Raw genomic sequence first — 27,426 nt, 5'->3', positions numbered from 1 at the left:
TTGATTCTTGATTGTTGATCATCCAATATCAAAGAAAGAGTCCGCAGAAATGGCTTTCGTGGGAAGCTTCGACACATGAATGATCTTGAGAACCACCTGCTTTGAAGTACATTGAAGGAAAGTAGGTATGTTGGAGGAGAATGACAACCTTGAAGGAACAGTTTGCACCCTGTGGGTCCGCGACGCCCCTCGGCCGACCTCGCTCAGGGGTTCGGGACGGTTTTCTGCCACCTCACCTGCAGGTCGGTCCTCCCGACATCGTCACACCTGCCAAGTATTAAGACCCAATGTCTTCATTGCAGGCCTCTGCAAGTCTTTTCACACAAATGATAGGCCATGCAAGGACTGACAGGGATCTTTCTTGGTCACCAGGCACCACACTCCAGAGGGTCCACTCGCACTTCATCCTTCAGGACCTGCCTCCCTTCTCCTCTTTGTTTCACACCTGCATGAGATGCACCTGTTCGCATGCCGAAAGTCATGCGCTGTATGGAGCAGACGTTGGCTCCCTGAGGATTCAAGCGCTGCGGTGCGTTGCACGTACCCGATGATGACTCTTCCGACGCAGTTCAATCCCAGACGCATCGACTCTGACTGGAGACAGGGCCTTTACAGCTGGCAATTTTGATTAGGTGTGCCATGGTACCATCGTGCTCTGCAGCAGGTAGTTCTGTGCCTCCAATAGGTAAGTTGGCTGCTGACACCAGCAGCGGTCAGTGGTTTGGATATGATGTGTATCCCGACGATGCTGCTCTTTTCTTGGTGTTCTTCACAGAACAGCACAACTATACTTGTCACTCCATCCGTACACTTCTTCAAGATGCTGGCTGTGCACTGCTTTGGGGCGATTGCCATGTGCCTTGGCTCACTTACAGCTGCGAGCAAAGCACAAAACGCATTGTCTCCCTACGGTCCGTTATCATGTCTAGGCGACAGTACAAGGTCTACAAGCGCGAGCTATCCGCAGCTTCGAACGGCTCCCAGGAAGAGAGCCGTAGTAGGGGCCGCGTCCCAGTTAGTTGCAACTGTGACGATCACCGACATGGACACGTCCACTGTTTTTGTCACTACCTCGTAAGCTAATAGCGAGACCCTTGATGCCATGAGCAGATTTTGACCAAGAGCAGATCCATTGCCTACACCGTCTCTACAGCGACCATCGTGTTCACCTCAACGAAGACTACATATACTCCGGCAACCTCTCTACCCATGAGAAGACTGCGACATGGACCCATCGCACATACGGACGATACAGCTGACATTACTGCTGAGATCAATAGAGCTGCAGAGGCAACATTGACTACTACGACAGTCAACGCCGGTCTCACCATAACATCCTTCATAAACGTTGGCGCAACACACTTCGATCAGACGGTCAGCTCGACAATTACAACGACTTTGATGCTCCCAGCACCAACTTACACGTACGCGGCCGCTGTTAATGCTGGCTGTCAGAACACCCCTACCGTGGACACGCTGCAGCTTGATCCTAGCGTCACAGACAAGAATGATGCTGTCACGATGTGCCAGGATCATTGCTCTCAGAATGGACAATGTGCCAGCCTTGTTGTTCAGCATTTGTTTCCGGACTATGGAGATGTCATTTCGGTTTATAAGTGCTTTATGAATGGGCAGAACTTTGATGAAGGTTCGAATCTGTTGTGTGGGCTGGCAGAAAACGTTTGGGGAGCAGCAGATGCATATGATGCTGTTGGAAGAGGATTGCCAGACGAGTGAGCTTCTCACTCCATGGTCGCGTCGAGGGTCCATTGATCCGCTATCATCATTCGAAAGAAATCTGTTCATTCAAAAAATACGTTCTCGACATCATGCCAAATTGGCGGTCGTTCTGCCTACTCTGCGCGCATTTCAGTGGATCATCAGAGCCGTTCCAACATCTTATCACTTTCCAGAACCAAGCTTAAACATCGRATCGCAACACCAAACACCATCGCTGAGCAGCCCCAAATCTCTTGTAGTTGCGGTGAAAACAAAAAGCCAGCCCTCCAACTCAAACAACGGAAGATCCCAAACGCTTGTACACCTCTCACCCAAGACCACCCCAAGCGCCACGTATACGCCTTGCAAGCTGAATGTCTTTTTGCATAATCGTTACACGCTTCGCGTGGATGGCGCACAGATTCGAATCCTCAAAAAGATGTATCAGAAATGCTTCTGCTGCTTCTTGCAAAGCCTGAATCGCTTGTGACTGCCATCGTGAAACTTCCGATTGTGGAGGCGCAACGTTCATACAGACTTCTCGTACCTGTCCCAAAATGTAAGCGATTCATCCTCGTACAATGGTATTTGGGGACGAAGTCGTACCAAGCGTGAAAATGGCAGTTTTGCAATCAACAACTCTGTCGATTTCTGATACCTCCTAATCTCTCTTAATGCAACAGTCCCAGGCTTGTAGCGATGCGCTTTTCCCGGACCTCGTCCTAGTTCTTGTCAGTTCGATGCGCAAATATGCATCTTCAAGATCGCATCATGAACTATCACGTACCTGCAGCTCCGCTACTTTGTCTTTTCCCTTTTGGGGTCGTCTTTCCAACTGATTTTCCTCCCGTACTCGCTCGTCCTTTGCCCGTCTGTTTTGTGCGCGCCATTTTCTACCAACTTTTATCGATCCTTGTGCCCAGCAGCAACAGTAAGTTCTACCAAAGGCGAATAGTTTTGCGCGACAAAGGAACCAGCTTTAATCGTATCGTCCAGCAAGCGAGTGAGGACTCAAGCCAGTGGCGCACGCGTTGTAGCAGAGTCGTTTCGCTGTCGGAGCCGGTCGCGTCGTCAATCGTGAATTGTAAGTCTGCCAAATTCAAGTCCAAGATGTCGTGTTCAGCAATTGTCGAGATTGCGCTGCATTCCTCGCGATCTTGGTCGCTCTGTTGTTGTTTCCTTTCGCGCATCATCCCTGCAACCAAGCCACGCTTCCGACGGCAGGTGCCGTGTGGGGATGGAAAGCACAGCCGCATGCACGATTACAACGCCTCCGACCGATAAGCRGACCAGCCCAGCGCGCAATTGACACCTCGCTTTCTTTGTTGCTTGCCACGTCTTGTCTTACTCGCGCACGTATACATCTGCCAGCTGGCAGTAGCGAGCTTCCAATCTCGAAATACGCCCACCCGCATACTTCCGCACCCTCACCACCGCGAGACAATCACTAAAACCCAACTATCCATCGGTGGATTCATTCCAACTACGTCAGCCGAAGTCGAACGGACTCAACAACGAGCAAACATGGCCGACGCGGTGGGAATTGGTGCCGGCGGCGCACTTGCTCAGGGACTCCCGCTTGAGCAGTGGTTTATGGAAATGCCCCCATGCACACGCTGGTGGACGGCGGCGACGGTGATCACRGGGGTTTTGGTGCAGTGCGAGATCCTTACACCATTCCAGCTGTTCTACAGCTTCSGTTCTGTCTTTCAGAAGCAGCAAGTATGTTGCGTGTTGGCTTCTTCTTCTACGACAAAGCTGACCATTCACGTCCAGTTCTGGCGATTAGCGACGACCTTCATCTACTTCGGCCCTTTATCGATGAACCTCCTCTTCCACATCTTCTTCATCCAACGCTACGCACGAATGCTCGAAGAGGCAGCTGCATCTGTTGCGCACTTCAGTTGGCTTCTTGCCTTCATTTCCGTCACTCTCCTCTCCATTGCGCCGATGTTCAGCCAGGCTTTCCTCGGAACAACGCTCAGCAGCACATTGGTGTATATTTGGTCGAGGAGGAACCCAGATACGCGGTTGAGCTTCATGGGACTTATGGCGTTCAAGGCGCCTTGGCTGCCGTGGGTTTTGGTGGCCTTCAACGTGGTGCTTAATGGACATTGGCCGAAGGACGAGCTGTGCGGGATCGCTGTTGGACACAGTAAGTGCAAACCGTGAGACAATCCTTAGGGAAACGATGGCTAACAGGGCGCAGTCTGGTACTTCTTCAACGACATCTATCCCTCAGCACACAATGGGCACCGGCCGATGGACCCTCCTGGTTGGTGGATCCGGCTGTTCGAGGGCGCCGCACTACCAGCAGCCACCGAGTCTGACGTACATGCCGCGGCTATCAACCGCGATATTCCTGCGCCGATGGTTCCTGGTGTTCAGTAGACGTGGCGTATAGGCGGAGGACATCTTGATGAATTGCATTGCATTGCTACGTACTTTGAGCGAACCACATTTGGTCATGAGTTCCAGATTATAATGAGGTATAGCGAAGAAACAAATTCCAGGGATTTACGAGAAATTACAGGACCTTCTTCTATTCAATCGGTGGCATTCAAGTCATATTCTATTTTCGTTCCGCCGGTGAGTCAAGCATGTCCTCTGGCTGTCCGAGTGACTGTTGGGCGCTTTCGGATGTCGGACATGTTGATTCRCGACCACTCGTTGGCTTTTGCGCAGGCCCAACTCAGTCGRGCTGCTGTCCAGAAGGCAGGGTTAGCTGTAGGCGCTTACCGCAGCACGGACATCATGAATCTATCGAATCGGATCAGTAGATGAGCATCTCAAGGGTGATATGAGCATTCTCCTGGCATTTTGTCGTTGTTGCAGTTTCGGTGCCACTTCAGCGACATAGTAGGCCACGCATTCCAGCTCCTTCCTTAATAGGAAAGTGGAGTTATGGCCTGGCAACGTGAGGCATATCAAGTCGTCAAGTCCTTCATATAGTGTGTAAGAGTCGCCACTTCTATCAATTACGTGCCGGAGATGAAGCTGAACACGATCTTGAAGATCTCGAACCTTCTCACCGTCACCCACCGCGTTGCAAAAGAAGGGTCATCTGATTTGCTAGCCCGGATTCGGCGCTAAGTTCGGTTCATGTCCGGCAAATTTATTACAGTACTTGTTTGTTTGTAGTTTTTGGCATTTCAATCAATGGGCCCTTGTGGTCAATCGTGTACGATTTGCGTTACATGGCGTGTCTCACGGCTTCGGCCTCGACGGTGTCTCCCACATTGACTACTTGCGAGCTTGGGCTCAAACCAGCGCAGTCACCTTCTGCACTTAAAGACGATCACTCCGGTGGTCGAGTTCTTTTTGTCAATCTATCAACTTTGATATTGCTTTCTTTTTGCTCAACTCCAGGGCGCCAAGCCGACAATGAAGAGGTGTTTCTTTTGGTTGTTTTGCAGAGTGACTCGTCCTCATTCTTGCTGCTGATACAAGCGAGGGTTCGAGCCTCAAACCAGGGTTCGAGCCACAAGCCAGGGTTCGAGCCGCAAGCCAGCTGGAGGGTTCGTTTGCTTCTCATGTATGACGTTTATCTAGGTCGGGCTTGCTAACGTGCATCGTCTCACTTAAGCAGATCGCGGTCCACAAGACGAATACGTGATAGACGCGAATAACATAGTGCTTCAGGAGTATTGAACTAGCTATTGCTAAACTCTCCGTGTGCCAAGGGGATTCCTCGGGAGGTCAAGCTTTGTGGAGCTTCCTCGCCCGGGCTATCGTCGCCAGTCGTGAGATCGAACAACGCAGCAGCTTGGCTCATTTGAGGCCCCGAAAGTTGGTTCATCTCGCCACCATCATCCGCTACCTTGGAGTCCTACTGCTCTCCAACAAATAGACCGCTTGGACCAGCTGGAACACCATCAGTCAGCGGAGCAATCAATTTGCAATGGGAGATAGGTTGCTCCTACTGCTTACACTTGCCGTTTGATGCACCGATCAAGACCTATTTGTCGCCTCCAGTTCCGGCGTTAGACTTCGCCTCGCTCTCGCGACGCTCGATCTCGGCCAGAGCAGCACCGGCCATCTGCTGGAGCCTCTGATGGGCTGGATCGGCGTAGGTCTTGTGCGCCTCGCGATATAACGCCGGAGGCTTCTGCTTCTCCGCCTCATCTCTCTTGGCCTCAACATCCTGCGCCTCGGCCTGACGCACCATGCGCTTGATGTACTCTGTCTCGTTGGGAAGCTCCTTGTTGTTGCTCTGAGCGTCGCGGTAGAYGCGTCGAGCTGCGTTGGCTGAGATGTTTGTTAGTATACTATTCACGCTTGTTCGAAAATACAGACATACCACTGCGTGTACAGTTGTACTTCGATCTCGCTTCCTCGGCGGCCATTGCCCAGAAATCGCCCTCGTTCTTCGCAACGACCTTGTCACTAATCATCTTGACTACAACCTTCTCGATGAATTCACGGTCCAAGGTATTGCCCAGATCATCGGACATCGAGCCACTCATGTTTGCGATCGATTCGAGGGATCTGGTCGTTCTGCTTTGTCTCGAGTGGTGTAGAGCTGCTGAGATACTGAGATCAGATCAAAGTGCCGTTGTCCGAGAACGATGTATCGGAGTTGGATCAGTGGTAGGAGAGTGGTGAAGAGAAGATCCGCTCTTGGATAGTGAAGGCTGCTATTTAATGTGGCGTGAGCACTGCCAGTGACTCGTACTGTGAAGGACAATTTTTCGTGTCCACGGATGATTTCTTTGTTCATCAGGCTGCAGCGCATGCTACTCACTGTGTCCATTTTCTCCGTGCATCTGGTAAGACATGTAAGATTCTCGGAAATTTAGGGTTTTCGGATCATGCCGGTGAGTGAATGAATCTAGCGCCTTTCCGGCCCATATTCCCGCTCGCACCAGAACATGCTCACATATCAATTAAGTCCATGCTGTCCAACTGTCAGAATGGGAGAACCGTGTGCCAATGGAGAAGGGCAGCAGCTGAGGAAGTAGATCGGTCAGGTTTGAACAGGTGGAACGGTTCTGCGTCCGGACCAGATCGATTCTAACCGATTTCCTTGTCATAGTACGCAACGGAAGCTCAAGCCTCTAGTAACGTCCATGATTTGCAGGTCGACAAAAGTGCCTTGATTCAATGATATGATGTTTGTGGCCGCAGTTCCATCCACGGTCAGAATTAATGGCTCTTCGGCCAATAACACTTGGACATCTCATCCGGATTCAACTGCTCCACCTTGGATTTCTCCAGACTGCGAGGACATCGCTTTCTTGAGACCCCACCCCACAACACCTCTCCGGAGCGCGAGAGAACATCTTTGCAAAGAGGCATGCTCTATTCTTCCATGCGGCCCGATCAGACCTGAGACGGCCATTTACCAGCCGCTGTCCGATATCCCGAGTAGAGTCTCTTCGATGATTCAGTATCTTCTAATCACACCACATCCATGCGTACTCGTCGTTGTAGACGAGACGAGAGACTCAATCCTGTAAATCTCCAGCTTTCAAGCTTCAATGTTGGGTCTGAGCATGCAGGACGAACGGACTAGTTGTTCAGGGTACAATGCATTAATACGACAGATGCGCTGGAGAACTTCTATTGCATTGTGAAGACATCCAATGTCCATTGATGAGGTGAGGTGATGTTGACATCTCCGAGGTCGGCCTTCTCTCTCCAGATATTTCGTTCCGAACAGGGATCCTGGTAGTCTCAGAAGCTTGGCCACGCGGAGGACGTTGGCCTAATTGGGGAAAGCGTGGCTCTGAGCTTTTGAGACTAGGATCCTTGAACACCCTATTTATGTGCCTCGGTGCTCGGCCATTGAGCGCGAGTTGCTTCTCAGTCAGACATGGACTGCGTGTCTTTTTCGATGCTTGCATCCACATGTCGCACTCATCGACACTCTAGTGTAGCCATCGAGGGGAGCGAGCAACGGCCAGAAGTCCGCTGAGTCCGTCACCAGACGGCCAGCTCCACCGAGCAGACGCGATGGCGCCTTCAGACACCAAAGATCCCTTCCTGCGGGTTCCATGGATCGCTAGCCAAATCGGACGCCCAGATGTGATTTGCAGACCCCCCAAATCTCGCGAACCCAAGGATACCTCTGAGGACTCGCTGTGGGCTGAGACTCTGAAAGATTCGCGCACCATCAACTCGTGCATCTGCTTCTACCAAAAGCCCGCCAGTGGTGTGGGTCATGCAGAGGAAGTCAGCACGGCCATGACCATTGGAGATGGCTTAAATGGACATCCTGCCATCCTTCATGGTGGAATAACATCAACAATGGTGGATGAGGCCATGGGCATGTACCAGATGATAAACAAGGAGCTCGCTTATGAAGCACAAGTTCAGAGCGGAAAGGTAGATGGCGAGTTGCCTCCGGTTGTTTTGCATGCCTTTACGGTAGAGCTTAACATCAAGTATCTACGCACTGTGCAAACTCCAGGAAACGTGGTTATAACCGTCAAGAGGGTGAAGGTGGAAGGCAGAAAGGAATGGCTAGCAGCGGAACTGAAGCAGTGTACGGAACATGGAGCTGTTGAGGTATGCGCAACGGGAGAGGCACTCTTCATCACACCACGAGTGTCACCACGACCGTCCAAGATTTGAGTCGACTGAGGAAGGACCAATGACCACATAAGGACTTTGGTGGAAGCCGTACCGGTTAGTTCAATTTCTCGGCGGTGCATGATGATCCTTTCTATGCCTGAGCTGCAATAGCTTTACCACTTGCATATGTGTGCGCGAGAAGCGAATAGTTTAGACCAACGTCAAGACTCCGCTTCAAACCCACAGGATCCTTGAGACACATGAACGGAGCCACGGCAACCTGGTGCGCATGTTCCCGATCAAATTAAGAAGGCATCAAGCAGCAATCGACGCACAAGCATCGATCGACGCACAAGCATCATGCCGCTGGCTTCTTCAACGCATTCATGTGGGCCATCGATGTCAACACACACCGGTTTAGCAGTAGCTGATTCGAGCGCCATGCTGCCGCATTGTTCTGATCGACAGTAAGGTGAGGCTTTTTGTGCCCGGTGAGACGACATGCGCTGATGACCGCGAAAAAATGTGCCTCAATATCTCACGACATGCGCGATTATTTCGTTTCCAAATTGACGTATTTGTGCTGTTGCAAGAAACTCAGCTTTGCGTTGAATAACGACGAAGTAAGGTAGCGGGCGTCAGCCAATATATTCCGATAAGAGAGCAAAAGGCAGCGAAACAGCCCTGAAGCGAAACAAGCAAAACGGACCTGGAGTAAAACCCGGTCGCGAAAGCCACACGCGTGGTAAAAAGCGTGGCCAGCACGCGATAAGGAAGGCGCGGGACGTCGCCAAGTGAATGATCGGTCCTCTAACCAAAAGTAGACTGTCGATGCGAAAGTCGGGGTATGTAACATCCTGGCCCGCAATCCTACGGCTTGGTTCTGTAGCGTCACCTCTTATCTATCACCAGGTGCCCATTGGGCGTGTCTTGGGAGACGCCAATCCATCACACCCTCACCCTCACTTCTTCTACTTCCTCCAGAAATATCTGTTCCTCGTCTGCGACAATCACCTCTTCATGGATGTTGAAACTGGAGACTTGGCACCGAAATCCAAACTCAGCCACACGCCGAGTCGCGATGATGCCCATTCACTCGAAGAAATCGGGCATATCAACACGCTCTCCAAGAAGTTTGACCTCTGGTCTATGCTAGCGTTGGCCTTTTGCGTGCTTGGAACATGGTCGACTTTCGCACAAGGTCTTGCAAGTGGCTTATCAGCGGGCGGCCCGGTCAGCATTCTATGGGGCTTATGTCTCGTCTTTGCGTGCAACATATGCGTTGCTCTCTCTCTCGGCGAGCTCTGCAGTAGCATGCCTACAGCTCTTGGTCAGGCGTACTGGGTCAATCGTCTATGGGACACTCCCTCCGGACGATTTGGAAGCTACTTGTGCGCATGGATCAACACCTTCGGCTGGTGGACTCTCACGGCCTCTCAAGTCGCGTTTATGACCAACTTCATTCTTGCCCTCAAGGTCATGTTCAAAAATGAATGGAGCGGAGCCTCTAAAGGCTGGGTGCAATTCCTTCTCTACCTTGGGATAACGCTATTGTTTACGGTGGTGAACTTGACAGCTTGTCGCAGAGATCGTATCTTACCGATATTCAACAGCTTCGTTGGCGTTTGGTTCGTCGGACTCTTTTTCATCTTCTCGCTGGCCTTGTTGATCTCCGTCGGTACCAAGAGCGGCCTGCAGTTCCAGCCGGCGTCGTTCGTCTTCGGTACCTGGCTAAATCAAACAGGCTGGAATGATGGCGTCACTTGGTTCTTAGGTCTTCTGCAGGGCGCGTACGGTCTCACAGCATTTGATGCCGTTATTCATATGGTGGAAGAACTACCATCTCCCAGGACGAACGGTCCCAAGGTTATCTGGCTGGCAGTTCTTTGCGGGGCCATCTCTGGGTTCCTCTTCATGGTCGTTTGCCTGTTCTGCATTCAGGACTTGAAGGATGTGCTCGACGGTCCGACTGGTCTTCCTTTCGTGGATTTGATGAAACAGACGGTTGGTCTTCAAGGCGGATGTGCTTTGCTATCCCTCTTCGTCTTCAATGGCTTGAGTCAAGGCGTGAGCATCGCTACATCCGGCAGCAGGCTGACGTGGGGCTTTGCAAGAGATGGCGGCATCCCATGGAGCACATACTTCTCTCACGTGGATCCGGTGTGGAGGGTTCCGGTACGAGCGCTGTGGCTACAAGGCGGTGAGTACTGTTTAGGCMCATTGACGTTGTGAKCATTGGTTTGCCACAACTGCAGATCCTCTTTCGTTGTACGTCTTTCTCTGAGCATTGCTGACGTTTTCTCTTTCGKATAGGCATCATCGGCCTTGTCGGAATCCTCTATCTCTTCGCCAACAATGTTTTGAGCGCCGTCCTCGCCGTCTGTACCATTGCGTTAACAATATCATACGGCATGCCCATCCTCACGCTGCTCCTGGTCGGTCGCGACAAGCTACCTGCAGGCGGAGAATTCCACCTGGGCAAATTCGGTCCCGTCATCAACTGGGTCAGTGTGATTTATTGCAGCGTTACAACAGTATTCTTCTTCTTTCCCAGCGAGCCGGCCCCTGCTGTGGCAGATATGAACTACGCGATAGCGGTCTTCGCAGTCATGATTGTGGTAGCCCTCGGCTTCTGGCTAGTCACCGGACGCAAGACGTACTTGAAAACGAACGACGCTGCGATGAGGCTAGAAATGGCAAGAAGGCTGGAGATAGACCCGATCTCCACCACTGTGTTGACGAAAGATATCTGAACGCAATCCATCAACGTTTACCAATCACCCTGACTTCATGCAATACCCCTGAGTCCATGTTGCCACCCAGACCCGCCGAACCACGTTCGACTACCTCACAGCTCCACACCTCTCCCTATTACATTGCCACGCAGCACGCTTTCTTCCCTTCCTTCTTCAAATTCTCCCGCTCAAGTCGTGCCCGCTCCTGAAGGTCTTCGTTTCGAACTTTGGCACGCTGACACAGAGTCTCACATTCCATGGTAGCGCGGATCTTMTGTTGATATGCTCGAACAGTCGCTAATGCGAGTGTTCGATTGCCGGTCGCGATTAACTCATTCATGTTCGGGGCAGCTGGAATGGCAGGATCACCTCCATTACCAGTCGGGGCGTTTCTTTCTTTGGGTTTTGCAATCAACTGTCGACATCTTTGTGCGCACTGTTGGAACTGGGTCTCAGGAGAGGTGCAGAGGAAGTGTTCAACGTCGGCGAAGTCGTCGAGGATGGTTATTGGGGTGGCCATGATTTGGGATAATCAATGATTGTCTGTTTGAGTTGATCTACCAGAGCTCAAATGCAGACAAGTCTACGGGTCACGCTCATGCACCCGTTCACAGGCCGATGGAGAAGGCGCGGCTCGTATAGGGTTAGGGTTGGGGTAGTGGAACATCAGCATTTCTGCCTGTTTAGCATTATTCACGACACACATGACGGTTGAATGCAATTTTAGCTCAAGTACCAATTTTACAAGGAGTACTCCGGCCTGCGTGTATAAGTCAGTCGTCGTGCTCGTTTTTCGGCCCCTGAGTGTGCAATTTGCTGAGAGTGTGCTTCTGATGCAACGAGGTAGATGGTCCAACGGCAGAGAAGCACATCGTTCGGACGTGAAATAAAACGTCAGAGGTCTGACACCGTCACATACTGCTTGGCATAACTGACAGAGCATTCACTATGTCGGGCATTTCATTGCACTGACCACTGATCTCTTTGCTCCGTAGACCTTAACCGCACAGTCTTGCCAGCCCTAGCTCCTGTGGCAGCACCCTCATCCACTGCGGCAATCCCATTAACAAACACGAATCTGATACCACTAGCAGGCTGCTTGGGATTCGCATATGTGGCCACATCGCTCACGCTCTCGGGGTTGAAAAGAACCAGATCCGCTCTCAAACCTTCCCTCACTAACCCTCGATCTCGCATCCGAATGACATTCGCAGCACGGCCAGTGATGTGGGCCACAGCTTCTTCTAGACCGCCATCAAAAACCGTTTCCGGCTCGACTTCATCATACGACTCACTGCTGGATGCGTGGTAAATATTTCTCTCCTTTCCAACTGCCAAGTCACGGGCATAATGTCCCAGATATCTCGGAAAAGTTCCCCATCCCCTGGGATGAGGCTTTGTTGAGGTGAGAATTCCATCAGAACCTCCTGTATGGCGAGGATGGCGCATGACCAAGCGGACGTTAGACTCGTGGCCTGTGTGCGACAGGATCGTGCTGTTGAAGTTGTCCTGCTTCAGGATATCGATGTAGACATCGAAGGGATCCTGCCCCTTTTCTAACGCTATCTGCGAAATTGTCTTGCCGACATATTGAGAAGCCAAGGAAGCATTCTGCACACCTCCGATCTCGATCAAGTCCCAGTGCAGAACACATCCATGGCATCCGTCTGTTCCCTGGAGCAAAGCGAGATCTTTGATCTTTGCTAGCTGTGCCGGATCATCGAGTATAGCAAGAGGATCGTCTGCTGAAGCCACCCAGCTCGGCAGAGTTGATGCCAAAGTGGTAGATCCGGCCAAGTATGGATATGTGTCCAGGGTGATGTCAACACCCAAAGAGATTGCAGCATCGATCATATCTATTAATTCATTGGCTCGCCCGGTGTTTTCTTCATAATTCATCGTGGCATGTGTCAAATGTAGGCGAACTCCAGTCTTCTTGGCCAGTTCAATCATCTCGGCGTACGCTTGCAAAGCACCTTTGCCATAAGATCTAGTGTGTGGACAGTAGTATCCTCCATACCTCACCACTACTTCGCACAGCTGTGCAATCTCATCGTCCGGCGCGAACATACCAGGCACATATGTCAACCCGGAGCTCATACCCACAGCACCTTCTTCGAACGACTTGGCCAGAAGCACTTTCATAGCATCGATCTCATCCTGGGTTGCCGGGCTGGAGTCCCAACCTTTGACGAGGATTCGCAAGTTTCCTTGGGGCACAAGATATGCTGCATTTGTTGCTATTCGCTCTCGATCTAAGACATCCAGATACTGTCCGACGGTCCTCCATCGATCGAAGAAATCAGGGGGATCTGATGGATTTCCGTTCCAGCCAGAAATCTGCTCTCGAATTCGCCCTATAGTTTGATCGTTGATTGGACTGTATGAGATTCCATCTTGTCCGATGACTTCCGTGGTAACACCTTGGGTGATTTTGGCATCATGTGTAGGCGTGTGGAGGAGCGAAAGATCCGAATGGGCATGCATATCAATGAAACCGGGACACAGTGCCCATCGTCCATTCTCGCAGTCAATGATGCGGGTTTGGCTTTTTCTTGCTATCTCAAGGTCGGAGGGTGTGTACGAGTTGTGACCTTTTCGTATTGAAACGATACGGCCATCACCAATGGCAACGCTCGCAACGAAGCGCTGTACATCGCCGGAGCCATCTATGACAGTGGTGTTGAGGAAGATGACGCTCATTGCTGCTGCGTAGGCTGGAAAGGTGTTTGAAAAGGTGAGGGCAGATAGACTTGTGACGATAGACCAGACAATGTATGAAGCTCGATAAGGCGCAGCCATAGGCTACCGAGGTGTCGCGATGTCGGGCAAGCTTACGCCTACGTTGCCCGGGTCAGTCGTACACATTTCAATACGTTTGTTAGCTCTACGAAGCAGACACCAGGTGCAGATAAACGGAGCGATGGGAAGAGTTCCGGTCCTGATTGCTCAAAAGAAGGGAAGCAACATACACCGAAGAAATCGAGCGATCCAACTTTAGATACCAGCGCCATTCCGATGATTGCCATCGTATGTGGGTATTAGACAGCGGAGGAAGAAGTTCGATGAATAGAGAAGACATACGCTCAATCCAACTGATTTCCAGGTCATCTCACCGTTCCATTCCATACAGCCTCAATCAGAGTCGACCGCCTCTAAGAGCGCCCTAGAAGCCTCCCTAGAAGCCTCCCTAGAAGCCTTCACTTCCTTATCAAAACATTGAGGGCATGWTCCCAATTCGACGAAAGCATTCGTTCTGTACGCCTTCAAGCTGTTCGAAGTTTAAGATCAGCATAGATTCYAACTACGGCACGAAGAACCAACAGCTACTCACCACTTTTGAGGCAGAATCGTGGCCCATGGTCCAGCGGTATTGCAAAGAACGGTCTTATTGACTATGTGTCCGCATTTCTGGTAGGTGGTACTATCCTTGTGGCACATGGTGGGTGGCTCAGGCAGTCTAGTTGTGAGCGTATGTTCAAATGTTTTCCCTCGTGTCTGATGCGACATGTGTTAGTGTCTGTAGCATTCATCTGTTGGTAGCTGGTATGTATACCTTCTGTGGAGGTTAGACCGAGTGTTTTTACCTGCGAAGATGTTGAGAATAGGAATCGTTGCATTGCGATTAGCACAGCTTGATTAAGTACTAAAAGATGTGARCATAGAGCAAATGCATTGGGAGAGCAAACGGTCGAATGAGTAGAATGCCTGCCTCGAAGCTTCTTGTTTGACTAGAGTCATCAAGCCTCAATGCTTGCGGCAATCAGCAACTGGCATCGCGTTGCTCGCAAACATTGGACCTACCTCGTGAAAGGAATCTGTCGTCGAGGACTCAGCGCATCTTGGTCCTATCAATGATCCCATGACTTGTCGATTCCAATACCAGCCCGACTCACCAAGATATCGGTCTTGATACAACGCTCCACCCCGGCCCAGAGAGTGGTCATTCTACCAAGTTCCTGTCAAAGCCAGATGTACATTACTTCTTTCTATAGCCAGCTATAGCTTCGATCCACCCGGAGGCAAAATCTCAATATCTCTAAACGGCACTCCCAAGAACTGATAAATGAAATGAAATCTGTCATCAAAGTCAGCCCACACTCACACAGACATCTTCATCTTCATCTTCATCTGCAATCCAATCCACTCACCGATCCGACCCAAAGAAAGGCTCCTCAACACCCTCCTTATTCGTCACAAACCACCACGGAGCACCAAACCCACCCTTCTTCAYAACCATAGCAGTCTCATCATTCAACTTCTGCTTATAGACCGGATCAGTGCCCGCCTTGACAATTTTTTGCACATCCGAAGCCTCGAAATGTCTAGCGAGACATTCAGCCAAGACATCCGGTTTGGAGATATCTTTGTGTTCCTGCCATAGGAATACCCAAAGCTCCAGGAAAGCATCTTCGTATTGGTTGTAAGGGTAGTGGTCCTTTGTGTACAACATGCATCGCATGGGCTAGAGGATCAATCAGCAATGATTATCAGAAAAAAAGGCACAACGTCAACAAGAATCGTACGAGAAGAGACATGATGGGAAAGAATGGAGGCGCCGAGATTTTTGGACTGTTGAAGTATTTCAATCCACGTGGCATTTCATAGTTTCCCAATGCGGCCTTTGCGGGAAGAGTCCAGGGTGGTTTATTCCCACTGCCAACATTGACACCCCCGAGAAAGACGGGGTGGACTTCGATGTCGACTTTGTGCTGTTGCAGAGCTGGTCTCTCTTTTCGGAGCTTTTGAAGTGCCAGGTAGGACCAGGGTGAGTCTTTTATCGATGAGTTAGATCGGAATGTTGGACTCGGGGATGGCGATGGCACTTACTGCAGTCAAGCCATACGTCAATCTTGCCACCAGCTCCCATGTTTTCTGCGTTTGGGCAATGAAACCGTGATGGAAGTGATGATGAAGGTGATTATTCCAGTCTCGAAGGTGATGTTGAATGCTTTTGACCTCGCGAATTCTTGCCTCGGCTTCCATGTGATCACTCATCCACCGAGAGTCTATGTTACAGTAGAAGACATACAGTACAACTGGCCACATCGATCAACTGATTAGATTCTTGTAATTCTATACAGATAATACTACATGTTGATCGTCATCTGGTCATGGTCGCTCAACTTTCTTCGCCCTGCCATTCCAAACCTCGACGGCATTCGCAAACATCTCCCTTGCATCGACTTTGCTCTTCAACCTAGCACATAGCAAAAATGCACCGCTGAGTTTGYGATGAAGACTATACGTCTCTTCAGGCGGCGGCGCAAGTCTTTCCTTCAACATGAGCCCAATATTGGCCCGTACTCGATCTGTGATTGTTTGATCCTCAAAATCATAAGTTTTCGGTGCGCTTTCCAAAAATGGCTCTGCCAGTGTCAAGATCGAGTCCACGTGAGCTTTGAGCATTTCATTGCTCTCCCTCCCGGTCAAATAGCCAAGCTCGATGGACAGCCTGGCGCAGCTGTCTCGATCGCCCTTGGAAGCTGCAATGAGCAGTGCGACGTAAGGCTCTACAAACTCATCGGGAAAGTCGCGACTGGCGCCAAAGTCCAACAACTCAAGCTTCTTCGTCTGGCGATTGTACAAGAAGTTAGTCCAGTTCGGATCCGTTTGCATGAATCGCCATTCCATCAGTTCTCGCAGGCATAGCCGTAAGATCTGTGTGCCAATCCAGTCGCGTTCGGCCTGCGTCAGGTTTGGAATTTTGGTCACGCCTGTGCCGTGCATGAACTCCGCCGTGAGTACGTCCATACCACTCGCTTCCGTGTACACTTTCGGCACAAGGAAGATGTCTTTCTCATCCCCAAGTAGTTCCTCCTTGAAGCGAATGCAGGCCTTGGCTTCTCGCTCGTAATCGCACTCCCAGCCAAGCTCAGTGCGAGCGTTGGCAATGGTCTTGTCAAGGAACAACCCCTTGGGCAACAGCTGGCTGGCTGTAAGAAGCAGGGACAGATTGTTCAGATCAGAGTCGATGCTGCTTCGCACGCCTGGATACTGAATCTTGACCGCGACTTGCTTCCCATTAGATTTGAGAGTAGCCTTGTGAACTTGGCCGATTGAAGCCGCTGCGAAAGGCTTCTCTTCGAATGAAGTGAAAAGCTCTCGCCAGTCTTGTCCAAGGTTTGATATCAGCACTTGATCGCGTTGCGAGGAAGGCATGTAGTCGGCACTATCTTGCACTCGTTGTAGGATGGTGTTGATAGTCGGCGGCAGAACTTTCGAGTCTTGAAAGCTGATCATTTGCCCGAGCTTCAAGGCCGCGCCTCGCATCCGACTCAACTTTGCGACGAGACGATTGATGTTGCCTTCGCTCAGCATCAAGCTGCCCGAGCTGCCACTTCCTGACAAACGTCGAAAGCTCTCTCCCACAGCACCAAATGCCATGCTAGTCGCTAGCCCGCTGTATTGCCAAAGGCGTCCGAATCGCGTCGAAGGCACCCGAGATTCGTGCATTTCGTTTGGTTTCACATCCTCTGCTGGAACATCTTCACTGTTTGCATTTTGTACATCTTTCGCTAAGGAACTTGCAAGATCCTGCATTTCTGCTTCGCTGGTGGCTGGTTCCGCAGTCGGCGCATTGCCCATCGGCTCTGGAACTTTGATCTTCACGTCGCTTTCGTGCTTCCATCGCTCCGAGGCTCGAACCATTTCCGGTAGCGGCTGCGGTGGAAGCTTCTGTCGCTTGGTGCCATATGGGTTCTTCCTATAGGAGGCCGTCTGTCCAAGCATCTGGGACACTTTTGGACTGTGGAACAAATCGGTTGTGATGCCTTCAGGCATTGCTTCTACCGCCTCTGCGGGTGATGGGAACACATCCTGATTCAGCTCGCTTCTGGGTGTGGTGTCTCCAGGCGCAGCCTGTTCAGCGTGCTCTGGCAGCCTCGCCTGTGACAGCGTTGAGAGATTGGGCGAGACAGAATGTGACCTTTCATTGAACGTGTCTCTGCCCGCATGTGCTGTATTGCCAGCCTGTTCATCCGCAGCGGAGCCTGGTATCTGTTCCCGCTGCTGTCCATCTTGCTTTCGCAGTGAAGCCAACGTCCCATCATCTTCTTGCTGTCCACCTGCTGAGAACACCCGTGAATCCAAGCCCACCTGCTCTGCTGCCGTCGGCGTCTGATGTACCGTCTGGTGTGTTTCTGCCTTGATCCAGTCATTCCCACTCGGTGCTCTTCCGCCTTGTTCACCTCCCCTCGCCGCCTGTTGTCCTTCTTGCCACGCCGGACTCGGTCCACTGAATCGCTTAGCGAGTTCTACAGCAGCTCCAACCGTGACCGTCACTCGATCCGTCTGATTCTTGACCGCTTTGGCCAAGCCAGATGTGCGAGTGAGCAGCTGCCATTGATCCTTGCGAATGGAAATGTGCTGCTTGGTGACTGCTCGACCGGCGCTGAAAAGCTTGGCTGCATCCAGCAGACGTTTGCCTGCCATTTACATGGATATCAGGCTTGTATAAATTGTGTCATGACATGGACTGGAGGTGTGAGAAGAGGAAATTATTGATGAGCTCATTGCAAACGGAATTCCCAAAACACGAATCACTTCTCACGCGTCACCACCTCGACGCCATGCTGATGATCAGAAGTACTGGAACTTGGAATTACAACATATCATTGACTTGAACATTATCATTCAATTCCATCACTTTCATCATAGCATACCCTCTAAAACTTGCTTCTCAGGCTCTTGTCAACCAATGCCATTCCTCCCTCCTTGATCTCATAATGTCGTCCCCGGGCCCAGCCCATCCACTGCGCGAGCACCTCCTCGCCCCCCTCGCCAGGTCTAAGCCCATTCGAAGTCCATCCGTTGCCTTCCACGCCGATTCCCGAGCCAGTCGTAGGGTCTCTACCATCTGCAACACCCTCGGTAATCGCTAACCCAGGCGACGACTTCAACGTCACGATAGGTCTCTGGTCGAAGCCACCCTTCTCTAGGTCATCTTGCGTTAAAACAGGTGTCACGCAAGCGTCGGTTCCATCGTAAATCTTCTCCCACTCAGCCCTCGTCTTGCTTTTGAAGAGTTTTGTAAAAGCAGTCTTTTGCTGCGGCCAAGTCTCCTTCTCCAACCTGTTCTTAGGCCATTGTCCATCATTCGGGTCGATTCCCAAACCCTTGAGTAGTACAGAGTAGAACTGAGGTTCTAGCGCGCCCACTGCCATGTATTTTTCATCCTTTGTCTCGTATGTATCGTAATAAGGTGCTCCGCCATCCAGAGTATTGGTACCACGAGGAGAATCCCACATGGGCTTTCTGGTGAGCATACGGGGCATCGAAGCCAAATGAGCAGAGCCATCAACCATGTTAGCTTCCACGACTTGTCCCAAACCAGTATTATGTCGGTTGAGCAATGCAAGGACAATGCCCATGAAGCACACAGCTCCTCCACCAGCAAAGTCTCCCACAATGTTGGCTGGGGAATATGGCTTGTCGCCCGCTCTTCCCAACATGCTCAACACACCCGAGACTGCGATATAGTTGATATCATGACCTGCCATATCCTTGTACTTGCCATCTCGTCGGAAACCCGTCATTCTTGCGACAATCACTCTTCGGTCTATCTGCTGCAGAACATTCGGACCTAGACCCATCTTCTCCAAGACGCCAGGTCGGAATGGATCTATCACAACATCGACTCGCGGTATAAGGGCCTTTATCAAGGCAATGCCTTCCGGCGTCTTGGTGTTCACGGTAATGGAGTCCTTATGGCGCGTCAATCCATCGTTGGTCGGCGGAGGTGGCTTTTCTGTAAAGGCCTGAGGGTGGGCGCGATCTACACGAAGGACTTTGGCTCCATAGTCGGCACATAGCATACCAGCATACGGACCTGTGCAGCTGTCAGAACAGCTCTCTCCAAAAAGTTATGCCACGCTTGGGTGCTTGTAGCTTACCTGGTGCTAGTCCGGCGAACTCAAGCACGCGAATGCCTGTCAATGGAGGTGATTGTGACATGTTTGAGTGTAAAGGAGATTCAGCGACACACTTCACGACTTACCAGAGATTTACTTGTTGCGTTCGAACTGTCAGTGAAGAGACGCCCTCGGAAATAAGGATAGCCTCGGGAGCTTGAGACCGGCATGCTCTCGAAGCTGGGGAAGCAAGAGGAGGGGAACCCTGTGCTATGCTCTCGGCCCGCTGTGGGGACTTGTGGAGGTGAAACCTTGGAAGACTCGGAGAACCTCATCCTCATCGTGTTATGTTCTCGGCCCGAGAGACATGAACTACTTTATCCTTTGCATCAAAGCGTGGCCACTGAAGAGGAGGACATGTCATGACAACCATCGTTCAGAGCGTCAAGGAACCCGGTGATTGACCAGTATCTCTGATGCCTCAATGGCTTCAAGGACCAAAGGAAATTTCTCGCATGATCAATTTGTATTGCTGAACAGTTATATGTATCCTTCCCAGCACGGATCACCAGAGCCATAGAGGACTGGATTTTGTCCAGCCCCGATCACATGTGGGAAGTGCCCAATGCGTGCTCAGTAGCTAAAAGAATGGACAGGCAGATACTATTCAGCCAAATGGAAACAAATTCGCATCCCAAACAAGCGGCAATGCATGTTGAATGCCCGCAAAACCCCCCAACCCAGAGCTCATCAAACAGAAATCTTCTCATCATTCACATGCACGACCACGGCATGGCCATTCTTTTTCGCGGCCTTGGACTTGCGATGTCTCTTGACAGCCTTCCAGCTTTCGACCAAAGCGATGAAGAGAAAGATACTTCCAGCCACGAGTCCCCATTCCCAAGTGAGCGGCAAGTGTCGGAAGACAACGCGGTTCACCGTGGGGATGTAAATGATGGGGAAGGGCGTGACGAGACCAGCCATGACCGCCCAGAAGAGGAAGCGGTTCTTGGTAACCGTCGAGAAGAAAGAGAGGCCCTTGCGTGAGTCTTCTGCCGGGTACATGTTGAATAGGGACAAGTCCAGATGTTTGGCCTCCCATGCCATGACGGACAGGAGCACGGTCAGGATGCTGTAGGCAGTACCACGGGCGCGGTATGGCAGATCGCACGATTCATCTAGAATGTGTTAGTCAAAGTAGAATTCTTCTAATCCGTTGTTAGGGAAGACTTACTGTAGTTGTGGTTGCAATCCTGGCCAAGATTGCCGTCGCCAACGCCGAACGCGACGATGCAGTAGCTTGCCAAGCACAAACAGCCCATGAAGGTGCCGTAGATGAACTTGTCAATGATGAGTTCTCGAGTGAAGATGCCGCGAGTGGGAGGCGGCCTTAACATCACATCTGCAGACGCCTCCTCAAGTCCGAGGCCAATAGCCAAGAAACTGCTGCTAACAAGGTTTGCGAACAGGATCTCCAACGGCGACAGTGGGAACACCGAAACTCCATTGTTGTCCTTGAAAGCGAGACCAACCAGCAGGAGGATGACCTGTGCGATATTGGAGATGRGCAGATGCAAGAGGAATTTGCGAATGTTGTCGAACAGCCGGCGGCCCTCGCGGATGGCGGAAACGATCGAGGCAAAATTGTCGTCTGTGAGAACCATGTCGGCAGCCTCCTTGGAGACGTCGGAGCCGTTCAGACCCATGGCGACTCCAACATCCGCTCCTTTCAGAGCAGGAGAGTCGTTGACGCCATCGCCAGTCATGACACAATACTTGCCCTTACGGTGCAGAGCGTCCAGCATGCGAAGCTTTGWTGTTGGACTACAACGAGCCAAGACGAATGGCAAGGTCTCCATTTGATCCAGCTCAGCATCGCTCATTTTGTCAAAGACTGATGCAGTCATTACGGCGGTAGGTATGGAAGAGCCAATGACGTGTGGACCCAAGATACCAATCTCGCGGGCGATTGTCGTGGCGGTCTTTAGATGGTCTCCAGTCAGCATGTGAACCGTGATACCTGCAGTCTGACACTGGCGGATGGCACTGGCGGACTCTAGACGAGGAGGGTCGTAGATACCGACCAAGCCCGCGAATGTGAGTTGCTGTTCAACAAAGGCGCGATCAAAGACATGCTCAGTGTCCTCATTAGAAAGAGTCCGATACGCCAGACAGAGCACTCGAAGACCCTCCTCGGCCATGGAGTCCGCTTGAGCTGCAATGACTTTGGCAGTAGCCTCGTTGATGTTCATCAGTGGCAATAGAACCTCAGTAGCACCCTTTGTGAGGGCAACTACTTCTTCGCTCTGATACACGGCCGACATGCGCTTCACCGCGGAGTCGAAAGAATGTTCCGTCAGTAGCCTGAAGCCATCTCTGGCGACAGTATCCTGCTTGCTGCACTCTGCACGCATGGCCATTACATGGAGGGCGATCTCGGTAGGCTCGCCCGTTGCAGTCCAGTGAGCTTTTGTTCCATGAGGAGCAGTTACGGTAGACACATTGCAGAGTGACATGATCTGGAAGGCGCGTCTGAGCTCGACATCGTTGGCGACATCGTTAGCCCAAACTTTGCGACCTTCGAGTGTCAATTCACCGGCAGTCGGATCCAGTGGGTTTGACTCGTTGTGAWCCTGAAGAAATCGTCCGCTGGGGAGAAATGCCTTTCTCGCCATCATCTTGCCCTGAGTCAGCGTTCCTGTCTTGTCAGAGCAGATGTTGGTGACGCCTCCAATCGCTTCAAGCGCTCCCATTTTCCTCACGATCACGTTGCCTTTAGCCATAGCCTTTGAGCCAACCGCCATTGTGATGGTCAGCACAGCAATCAGGGATTCTGGGATCACTGCCACCGCGACACAGATACCATAGATCAAAGTTTCGTCATCGATATCCCACAGATTGACCGAAAAGACGATAATCGCCAGAAGGATAGCCAGACCGAAGAGGAACAGGGCGAACCAGGACAGTTTCACTTGGAGAGGCGTGCCGATTAGTCCCAGAGCGCTCTTGATTCCGTGAAGTGCTCGTTTGCCGAAACGCTTGTACCAAGGACCGGTAGATACCTCCTTCTTGTCTCGAAGAAGGAGCGCAATGTTGCCGATCTCAGTATTCATACCGGTGGCGACAACGATACCCACACCTCTGCCGCGAACGACAGTCGTAGATGAGTATGCGATGTTGATCCGGTCACCAAGAGGGGTGTCAGCTTTGTCCGAGAGATATGACGAGTCCTTGACTGATGGTTTCGATTCTCCAGTAAGAAGCGCTTCGTCATTTGCGAAGTTGATGCTGCTGGCCAAGCGGACATCAGCCGGGACAATGTCACCAATGCCGAGTTGGACAATGTCACCAGGAACCAATTGGTCTGCTTTGATGGTGAGGAGGTTTCCCTTATCTCTTACCACCTTGCAGACAGGCGCTGCCATTGCGAGAAGGGTAGCAATAGTCTGTGGTACTGTTAGCRATTTGCTGCGTAATTTTTGATGCTTCATAAATTTGAAGACGAACCTGCTCAGCACGGTAATCCTGCAAGAACCCAACGACAACGTTCAAGACGATGACTGCAGTGATGACACCCCCTTCAATGTAGTCGTTGGTGCCGAAGCTGAGGGCCATGGCAATGACCAGTACCAAGGTCAAGCTGTTGGAAACTTGTCSGAGGAGGATCCTCCACCAAATAACGCTTCCAGAGGTCTCCAGCTTGTTCGGGCCGTATTGCTCGTGACGACGGGCTACCTCTTCGGTCGTCAAGCCATCCCTTTTTCCACGTTAATTTCAATGCTCTGTGAAAGAGAAAATTGACACGTACTGAATGTTGGACCCAAGAAGGGCTGCGACACTGTCACAAGACAAAGTGTGAGCATGAGCATGAATATCAGTTCCATCTTTGATGTCGACAGAAGTGATTGATGAGTTGGTGGTTGTATAGCGGGCTCCGTCCGCGTCCTTTTCATTCTTCAAGAGAACAGACGCGATGGACGAGCCCGCGCTCGGTATAGGCGGTTCGTCGACATTTCCGCTGTCATCCGGAGATGGCACGCCGCCAGCGTGCTCTTGATGATGCGCTTCGACATCGCAAGTGGAGGTGGCAGAAGATTTTTCCATCAATTAACAAGCGTGGAGCCTTTCGTGGAAGGATCGTGTGTTGGGGAGAAGAAGGAGAAGAAGAGAAGTGGTCGGATATAAAGATGGGGGAGGGGAAGGTTGCTTGTGGGTGGAGCGGAATGTGTCACGCCACTGGAGTAGCTAAGTAGCCAAGAACCAAGAGCTTGACGCCAGGACCAAGAGCTTCCATGCCATTTTATTTGGTAGGTATTTACCTTACCTTACACAAAGGATTCGTGATTCGAGACGTGGCGGCGCATAAAGCATCGGTCGCACTGAAGATAAGGATCTCTGCAAGGGTGAGCATCAGCGGAAAGAGTAGAGGACACTGTCATAAGAAGATCCATCTCTACTTTCTGAACAATACGCAGTAGCGGATGGATATCATAGGTGAAGTTATCTTCCAAGCCTGCAAGGCGGGAGTTTGGAGTGAGGCTGAGGTTTGCGCTAGGCTGAATGCGTCGGAGCACGTGTCATGAGAGGTTCTAGCGTCATTCCATGCGATGACATTGTCCCGAGACTGAGACACCAGACGGGACCAAGACCGGCGACAATGACAACGACAACATATCATCTTGCGCTCGTCCACTCCATCCATCAATGTGTCATCTGAAAAGCACTGCTCGCTGTTCACAGAGAGTAAGCCCAGCTCAACTGGGTCCTTCCGGATAGAAAAGAAAAGATAGGCGGTACCACCGTACCAAGCCTTACTTCCCTCGGTGACACCAGTCCACGATACTCTTGCCGCGACAATCGGCCACTTCTAAGGTAGCTTTCCCTCTCCATGCCACGGGACCGGCGGAGTTCAACGCTGCGTACAGTACCATGATTCGCCCAAAGTCTTATGTCTCTCGACTTCATGGAACGGCGACAATAGCCGTGCGGTATCGCGGCGGTCCTTTCATCAAGGCACAGCCACCACTTCCACGAGGTTCCATGCCAGTGCATAGAATCGTACCGTGGCTTTGCGTTGTTACAGGATAAATCCTCTTGTTTGGTGGGAGATGTAGGCTGCCTGGCTTCGCCTCCGGTTTTTGAGCCAAGGCTGATGGATTCTCTGACTCGACTCATCAATGATGATATTCTTCACAGTAGTTCTTTCCTGATGGGAGACGAAGCTCGAAATCCCAATCTTTCCTCCAAGATAGCAGCGAAACTCCTATCAAGTGGTCCCAAGTCTGCTCAACACCAACAAGTTCTATGTTGTATCAGGCTAGGTACTGAATGGTAATACTGTGGTAATTGAGGGGGCTCTGATTGATTGATACCTCTGACTTTCGGTATTGAATCAACGGCTTGATGCTTACTTCAATCCATCTCGTCGTCTTTGAGGGTATAGCCTTGATGCCAAAGTTGAGAAATATAACCCACGCTGCTTTTCATCGCATACAATCTAGTCATCAAACCCGTCTACAACGCCACATTTCACCTAATAGACAGTTCCATCGGGTCTAACACCGTGCTTCGATTTCCCACTAGCGTGCGAGTGGCCGCTGTGGGAGTCAACACGTCCAAGTCGGCCGTGTTCGTGATCAGGCTGCGTCTCCACAGCGTCCCCTCCTACTTCCTCCCAATCGGGGAATCCATCGTCGAAAAGGTCGGCAAGTTCTTCGTTTTTTGCATCATGAGATGCCTTGTCCCCGGCGTTCGGACCTTCTCCTTTTGCCATAATAGCCTGCCACTGATCCCACTCCTCATCGTTTAGCAAGCACTCATCCAGCACAGCTTCGATCGCAGGGATATCAAGCTTCTCTCCAATGAAGACCAACTCTTGTCTTCTATCTCCGTACAGACCACCAGATTTGATGTCATGATCGACAAGCTCGTCAATCTCTTTGATACCACTTTCCCATTCGGAGCGTGGAATTGTGCAGAACCATTGTCGACCGCCAGACAACGTCAACATCGCTCCTGCCTGTGACCATTCTTTGACACATTAGTATGGAATCATGAAACGACTCTTTCAGACTTACCGCCAGCTCGACCAGGACGGGTGGCGAGGAAGTACTCTCCCTTGGAACGGAACAGACGGGAAAACAGTGGGTGGGCTCGTTTGTTGGCCAGAATCACATCCGAGTCTGGAAGCTCAAGAGGGTCTTCCATGTCTACATCCTCATCCTCATTTTCATCCTCATCCTCATCATCGTCCATGTCCTCGTCTTCAGAAGCATCCTCATCTCCTTCCTCGTCTTCTTCTTCGAAAGGATGCTGTAGGATGAACTTGTCATGTAGAAGAGCAAAAAGTCTCCGGGGATGAAATGGCCGTCTACGCACGTAGATGAAGTTTCGGACATTATACTCCTCTGTCTCTGGTTTTGGCGTCACTGGAGCAGTCAGTAATCATGACTTGCATCGAAGGCTGTTGGATAGTAACGACTCACCCATTTTCTTCCCATTGACTTCTCGCAATGTCATGGCGTGAAGGTCCTGCAGCCAGCCGGAACCTGTCTGGGCGACTTCGAGATTGAACATGCCCGTGTTCACAATATCTCTCACCTCGATCTTACCATAGCTGCTCTCAATAACCTTGGCTCTGTGATTGAGCTTCTTGGTTAAACTCAGCACGCGGTTCCTCTGCTCTTTGGAAACCATATCAATCTTGTTGAGTACGATGACATCCGCAAACTCAATCTGATCAACCATCAGATCGCTAACAGTCCTCTCATCCTCAGGGGTAACATCGTTACGACGAGCAGAAAGCAAGTCAGCTGTCTCAAAGTCATGAAAGACTGTAAAGGCATCAATCACAGTGCATGTGGTATCCAAGCGTGCAAACTTATCAAGACCTCCGGCTTCCTTGATCCTAGTAAGACTGGCAAGCGTCGCTTCGTCAAGTCCCTCTGGTCCCTCTCCCATTGCGGAAATTTGTTCGGCTAGACGTTCATCGAATGTTTCCGCGACCTGTTCCGGCTCACTGATGCCACTGCTTTCCACAATGATGTAGTCAAACTCTGCGAGTTCTGCCAGACGTACGAGCTCTTCGAGGAGATCTCCACGGAGCGTGCAGCAGATACAGCCATTTGCAAGGGACTTTGAAGACTTGTGTCAGCGTTGGAGCAAATTCCTGGAGACTCATTTATACCTACAATGACTTTCTCCTCTGTCTTGGTCAGGCGATGAGTTCCACGAATGAGATTCGCATCAACGTTCACCCTAGAAGCATGTGAGTACTGGCGGCATCCTTACGATCTGTTGACTCACTCTCCGATATCATTGACGATCACAGCGATACGAAGGCCATGTTCGCTCCGTAGAATATGCTGCAAAAGTGTTGTCTTTCCACTCCCCTAGCTCTCTTTCAGTAAATTTCACAAACATTGTTGGAAGAGCACCTTACGAGAAAACCTGACAGCAATGTGACTGGCAATGCCTTCACCGGAGCCGGTGCTTCTTTGCGGGATCTTGTCAATCTGGTGTTCTTGAACGCACYATTGCTCTTAGCTGTGAACTTCGAATTTGCCATTGTTGTGTTTGTGAGAGGCTATGGATGGAGTAGAACT

At 51.0% G+C, this 27,426-nt stretch overlaps 13 protein-coding genes; 4 read left to right on the top strand and 9 right to left on the bottom strand.

Annotated features, from left to right (window-relative positions):
* Positions 1-1,042: 1,042 nt before the first annotated feature.
* RCC_07438 (uncharacterized protein) lies at positions 1,043-1,737 on the top strand (the record flags this gene model as incomplete). XM_023772695.1 has 2 exons in its annotated part: positions 1,043-1,074; positions 1,128-1,737. The coding sequence occupies 2 exons, from the start codon at positions 1,043-1,045 to the stop codon at positions 1,735-1,737; spliced, it is 642 nt and encodes a 213-aa protein (XP_023628463.1).
* A 310-nt stretch (positions 1,738-2,047) lies between these two features.
* On the bottom strand, positions 2,048-2,609 carry RCC_07437 (probable Histone H3, embryonic; the record flags this gene model as incomplete). XM_023772694.1 has 3 exons in its annotated part: positions 2,048-2,266; positions 2,326-2,441; positions 2,507-2,609. The coding sequence occupies 3 exons, from the start codon at positions 2,607-2,609 to the stop codon at positions 2,048-2,050; spliced, it is 438 nt and encodes a 145-aa protein (XP_023628462.1).
* Positions 2,610-3,243: 634 nt separating this feature from the next.
* RCC_07436 (probable ER-associated proteolytic system protein Der1) lies at positions 3,244-4,110 on the top strand (the record flags this gene model as incomplete). XM_023772693.1 has 3 exons in its annotated part: positions 3,244-3,441; positions 3,496-3,874; positions 3,929-4,110. 3 exons carry the CDS (start codon positions 3,244-3,246, stop codon positions 4,108-4,110), a joined length of 759 nt encoding a protein of 252 aa, XP_023628461.1.
* Positions 4,111-5,677: 1,567 nt separating this feature from the next.
* On the bottom strand, positions 5,678-6,497 carry RCC_07434 (uncharacterized protein; the record flags this gene model as incomplete). XM_023772692.1 has 3 exons in its annotated part: positions 5,678-5,967; positions 6,020-6,244; positions 6,464-6,497. The coding sequence occupies 3 exons, from the start codon at positions 6,495-6,497 to the stop codon at positions 5,678-5,680; spliced, it is 549 nt and encodes a 182-aa protein (XP_023628460.1).
* A 1,177-nt stretch (positions 6,498-7,674) lies between these two features.
* On the top strand, positions 7,675-8,295 carry RCC_07433 (uncharacterized protein; the record flags this gene model as incomplete). The annotated part of the gene is made up of 1 exon (XM_023772691.1): positions 7,675-8,295. One exon carries the CDS (start codon positions 7,675-7,677, stop codon positions 8,293-8,295), a length of 621 nt encoding a protein of 206 aa, XP_023628459.1.
* A 738-nt stretch (positions 8,296-9,033) lies between these two features.
* Positions 9,034-10,988, top strand: RCC_07432 (probable amino acid transporters; the record flags this gene model as incomplete). XM_023772690.1 has 2 exons in its annotated part: positions 9,034-10,435; positions 10,549-10,988. 2 exons carry the CDS (start codon positions 9,034-9,036, stop codon positions 10,986-10,988), a joined length of 1,842 nt encoding a protein of 613 aa, XP_023628458.1.
* A 942-nt stretch (positions 10,989-11,930) lies between these two features.
* RCC_07431 (uncharacterized protein) lies at positions 11,931-13,673 on the bottom strand (the record flags this gene model as incomplete). The annotated part of the gene is made up of 1 exon (XM_023772689.1): positions 11,931-13,673. One exon carries the CDS (start codon positions 13,671-13,673, stop codon positions 11,931-11,933), a length of 1,743 nt encoding a protein of 580 aa, XP_023628457.1.
* A 432-nt stretch (positions 13,674-14,105) lies between these two features.
* On the bottom strand, positions 14,106-14,411 carry RCC_07430 (uncharacterized protein; the record flags this gene model as incomplete). XM_023772688.1 has 2 exons in its annotated part: positions 14,106-14,241; positions 14,305-14,411. 2 exons carry the CDS (start codon positions 14,409-14,411, stop codon positions 14,106-14,108), a joined length of 243 nt encoding a protein of 80 aa, XP_023628456.1.
* A 558-nt stretch (positions 14,412-14,969) lies between these two features.
* Positions 14,970-15,840, bottom strand: RCC_07429 (related to glutathione S-transferase; the record flags this gene model as incomplete). XM_023772687.1 has 4 exons in its annotated part: positions 14,970-15,048; positions 15,122-15,435; positions 15,497-15,744; positions 15,801-15,840. 4 exons carry the CDS (start codon positions 15,838-15,840, stop codon positions 14,970-14,972), a joined length of 681 nt encoding a protein of 226 aa, XP_023628455.1.
* A 242-nt stretch (positions 15,841-16,082) lies between these two features.
* On the bottom strand, positions 16,083-18,404 carry RCC_07428 (related to protein ABC1, mitochondrial precursor; the record flags this gene model as incomplete). Its single annotated transcript, XM_023772686.1, has 1 exon — positions 16,083-18,404. The coding sequence occupies one exon, from the start codon at positions 18,402-18,404 to the stop codon at positions 16,083-16,085; it is 2,322 nt and encodes a 773-aa protein (XP_023628454.1).
* A 233-nt stretch (positions 18,405-18,637) lies between these two features.
* RCC_07427 (probable alpha-methylacyl-coa racemase) lies at positions 18,638-19,925 on the bottom strand (the record flags this gene model as incomplete). XM_023772685.1 has 2 exons in its annotated part: positions 18,638-19,800; positions 19,865-19,925. The coding sequence occupies 2 exons, from the start codon at positions 19,923-19,925 to the stop codon at positions 18,638-18,640; spliced, it is 1,224 nt and encodes a 407-aa protein (XP_023628453.1).
* Positions 19,926-20,572: 647 nt separating this feature from the next.
* RCC_07426 (related to potassium/sodium P-type ATPase) lies at positions 20,573-23,926 on the bottom strand (the record flags this gene model as incomplete). XM_023772684.1 has 4 exons in its annotated part: positions 20,573-21,000; positions 21,057-23,268; positions 23,330-23,579; positions 23,631-23,926. 4 exons carry the CDS (start codon positions 23,924-23,926, stop codon positions 20,573-20,575), a joined length of 3,186 nt encoding a protein of 1,061 aa, XP_023628452.1.
* Positions 23,927-25,355: 1,429 nt separating this feature from the next.
* Positions 25,356-27,389, bottom strand: RCC_07425 (related to dopamine-responsive protein; the record flags this gene model as incomplete). XM_023772683.1 has 6 exons in its annotated part: positions 25,356-25,852; positions 25,900-26,250; positions 26,308-26,956; positions 27,013-27,079; positions 27,128-27,213; positions 27,264-27,389. The coding sequence occupies 6 exons, from the start codon at positions 27,387-27,389 to the stop codon at positions 25,356-25,358; spliced, it is 1,776 nt and encodes a 591-aa protein (XP_023628451.1).
* Positions 27,390-27,426: the final 37 nt, after the last annotated feature.

The sequence above is a fragment of the Ramularia collo-cygni genome (genome assembly GCF_900074925.1).
Source record: "Ramularia collo-cygni strain URUG2 genome assembly, contig: RCC_scaffold11, whole genome shotgun sequence".
Taxonomy (NCBI): Eukaryota; Fungi; Ascomycota; class Dothideomycetes; order Mycosphaerellales; family Mycosphaerellaceae; genus Ramularia; species Ramularia collo-cygni.
The sequence above is the reverse complement of the archived record's forward strand: the minus strand, read 5'-3'. Positions and strand labels throughout refer to the sequence as shown.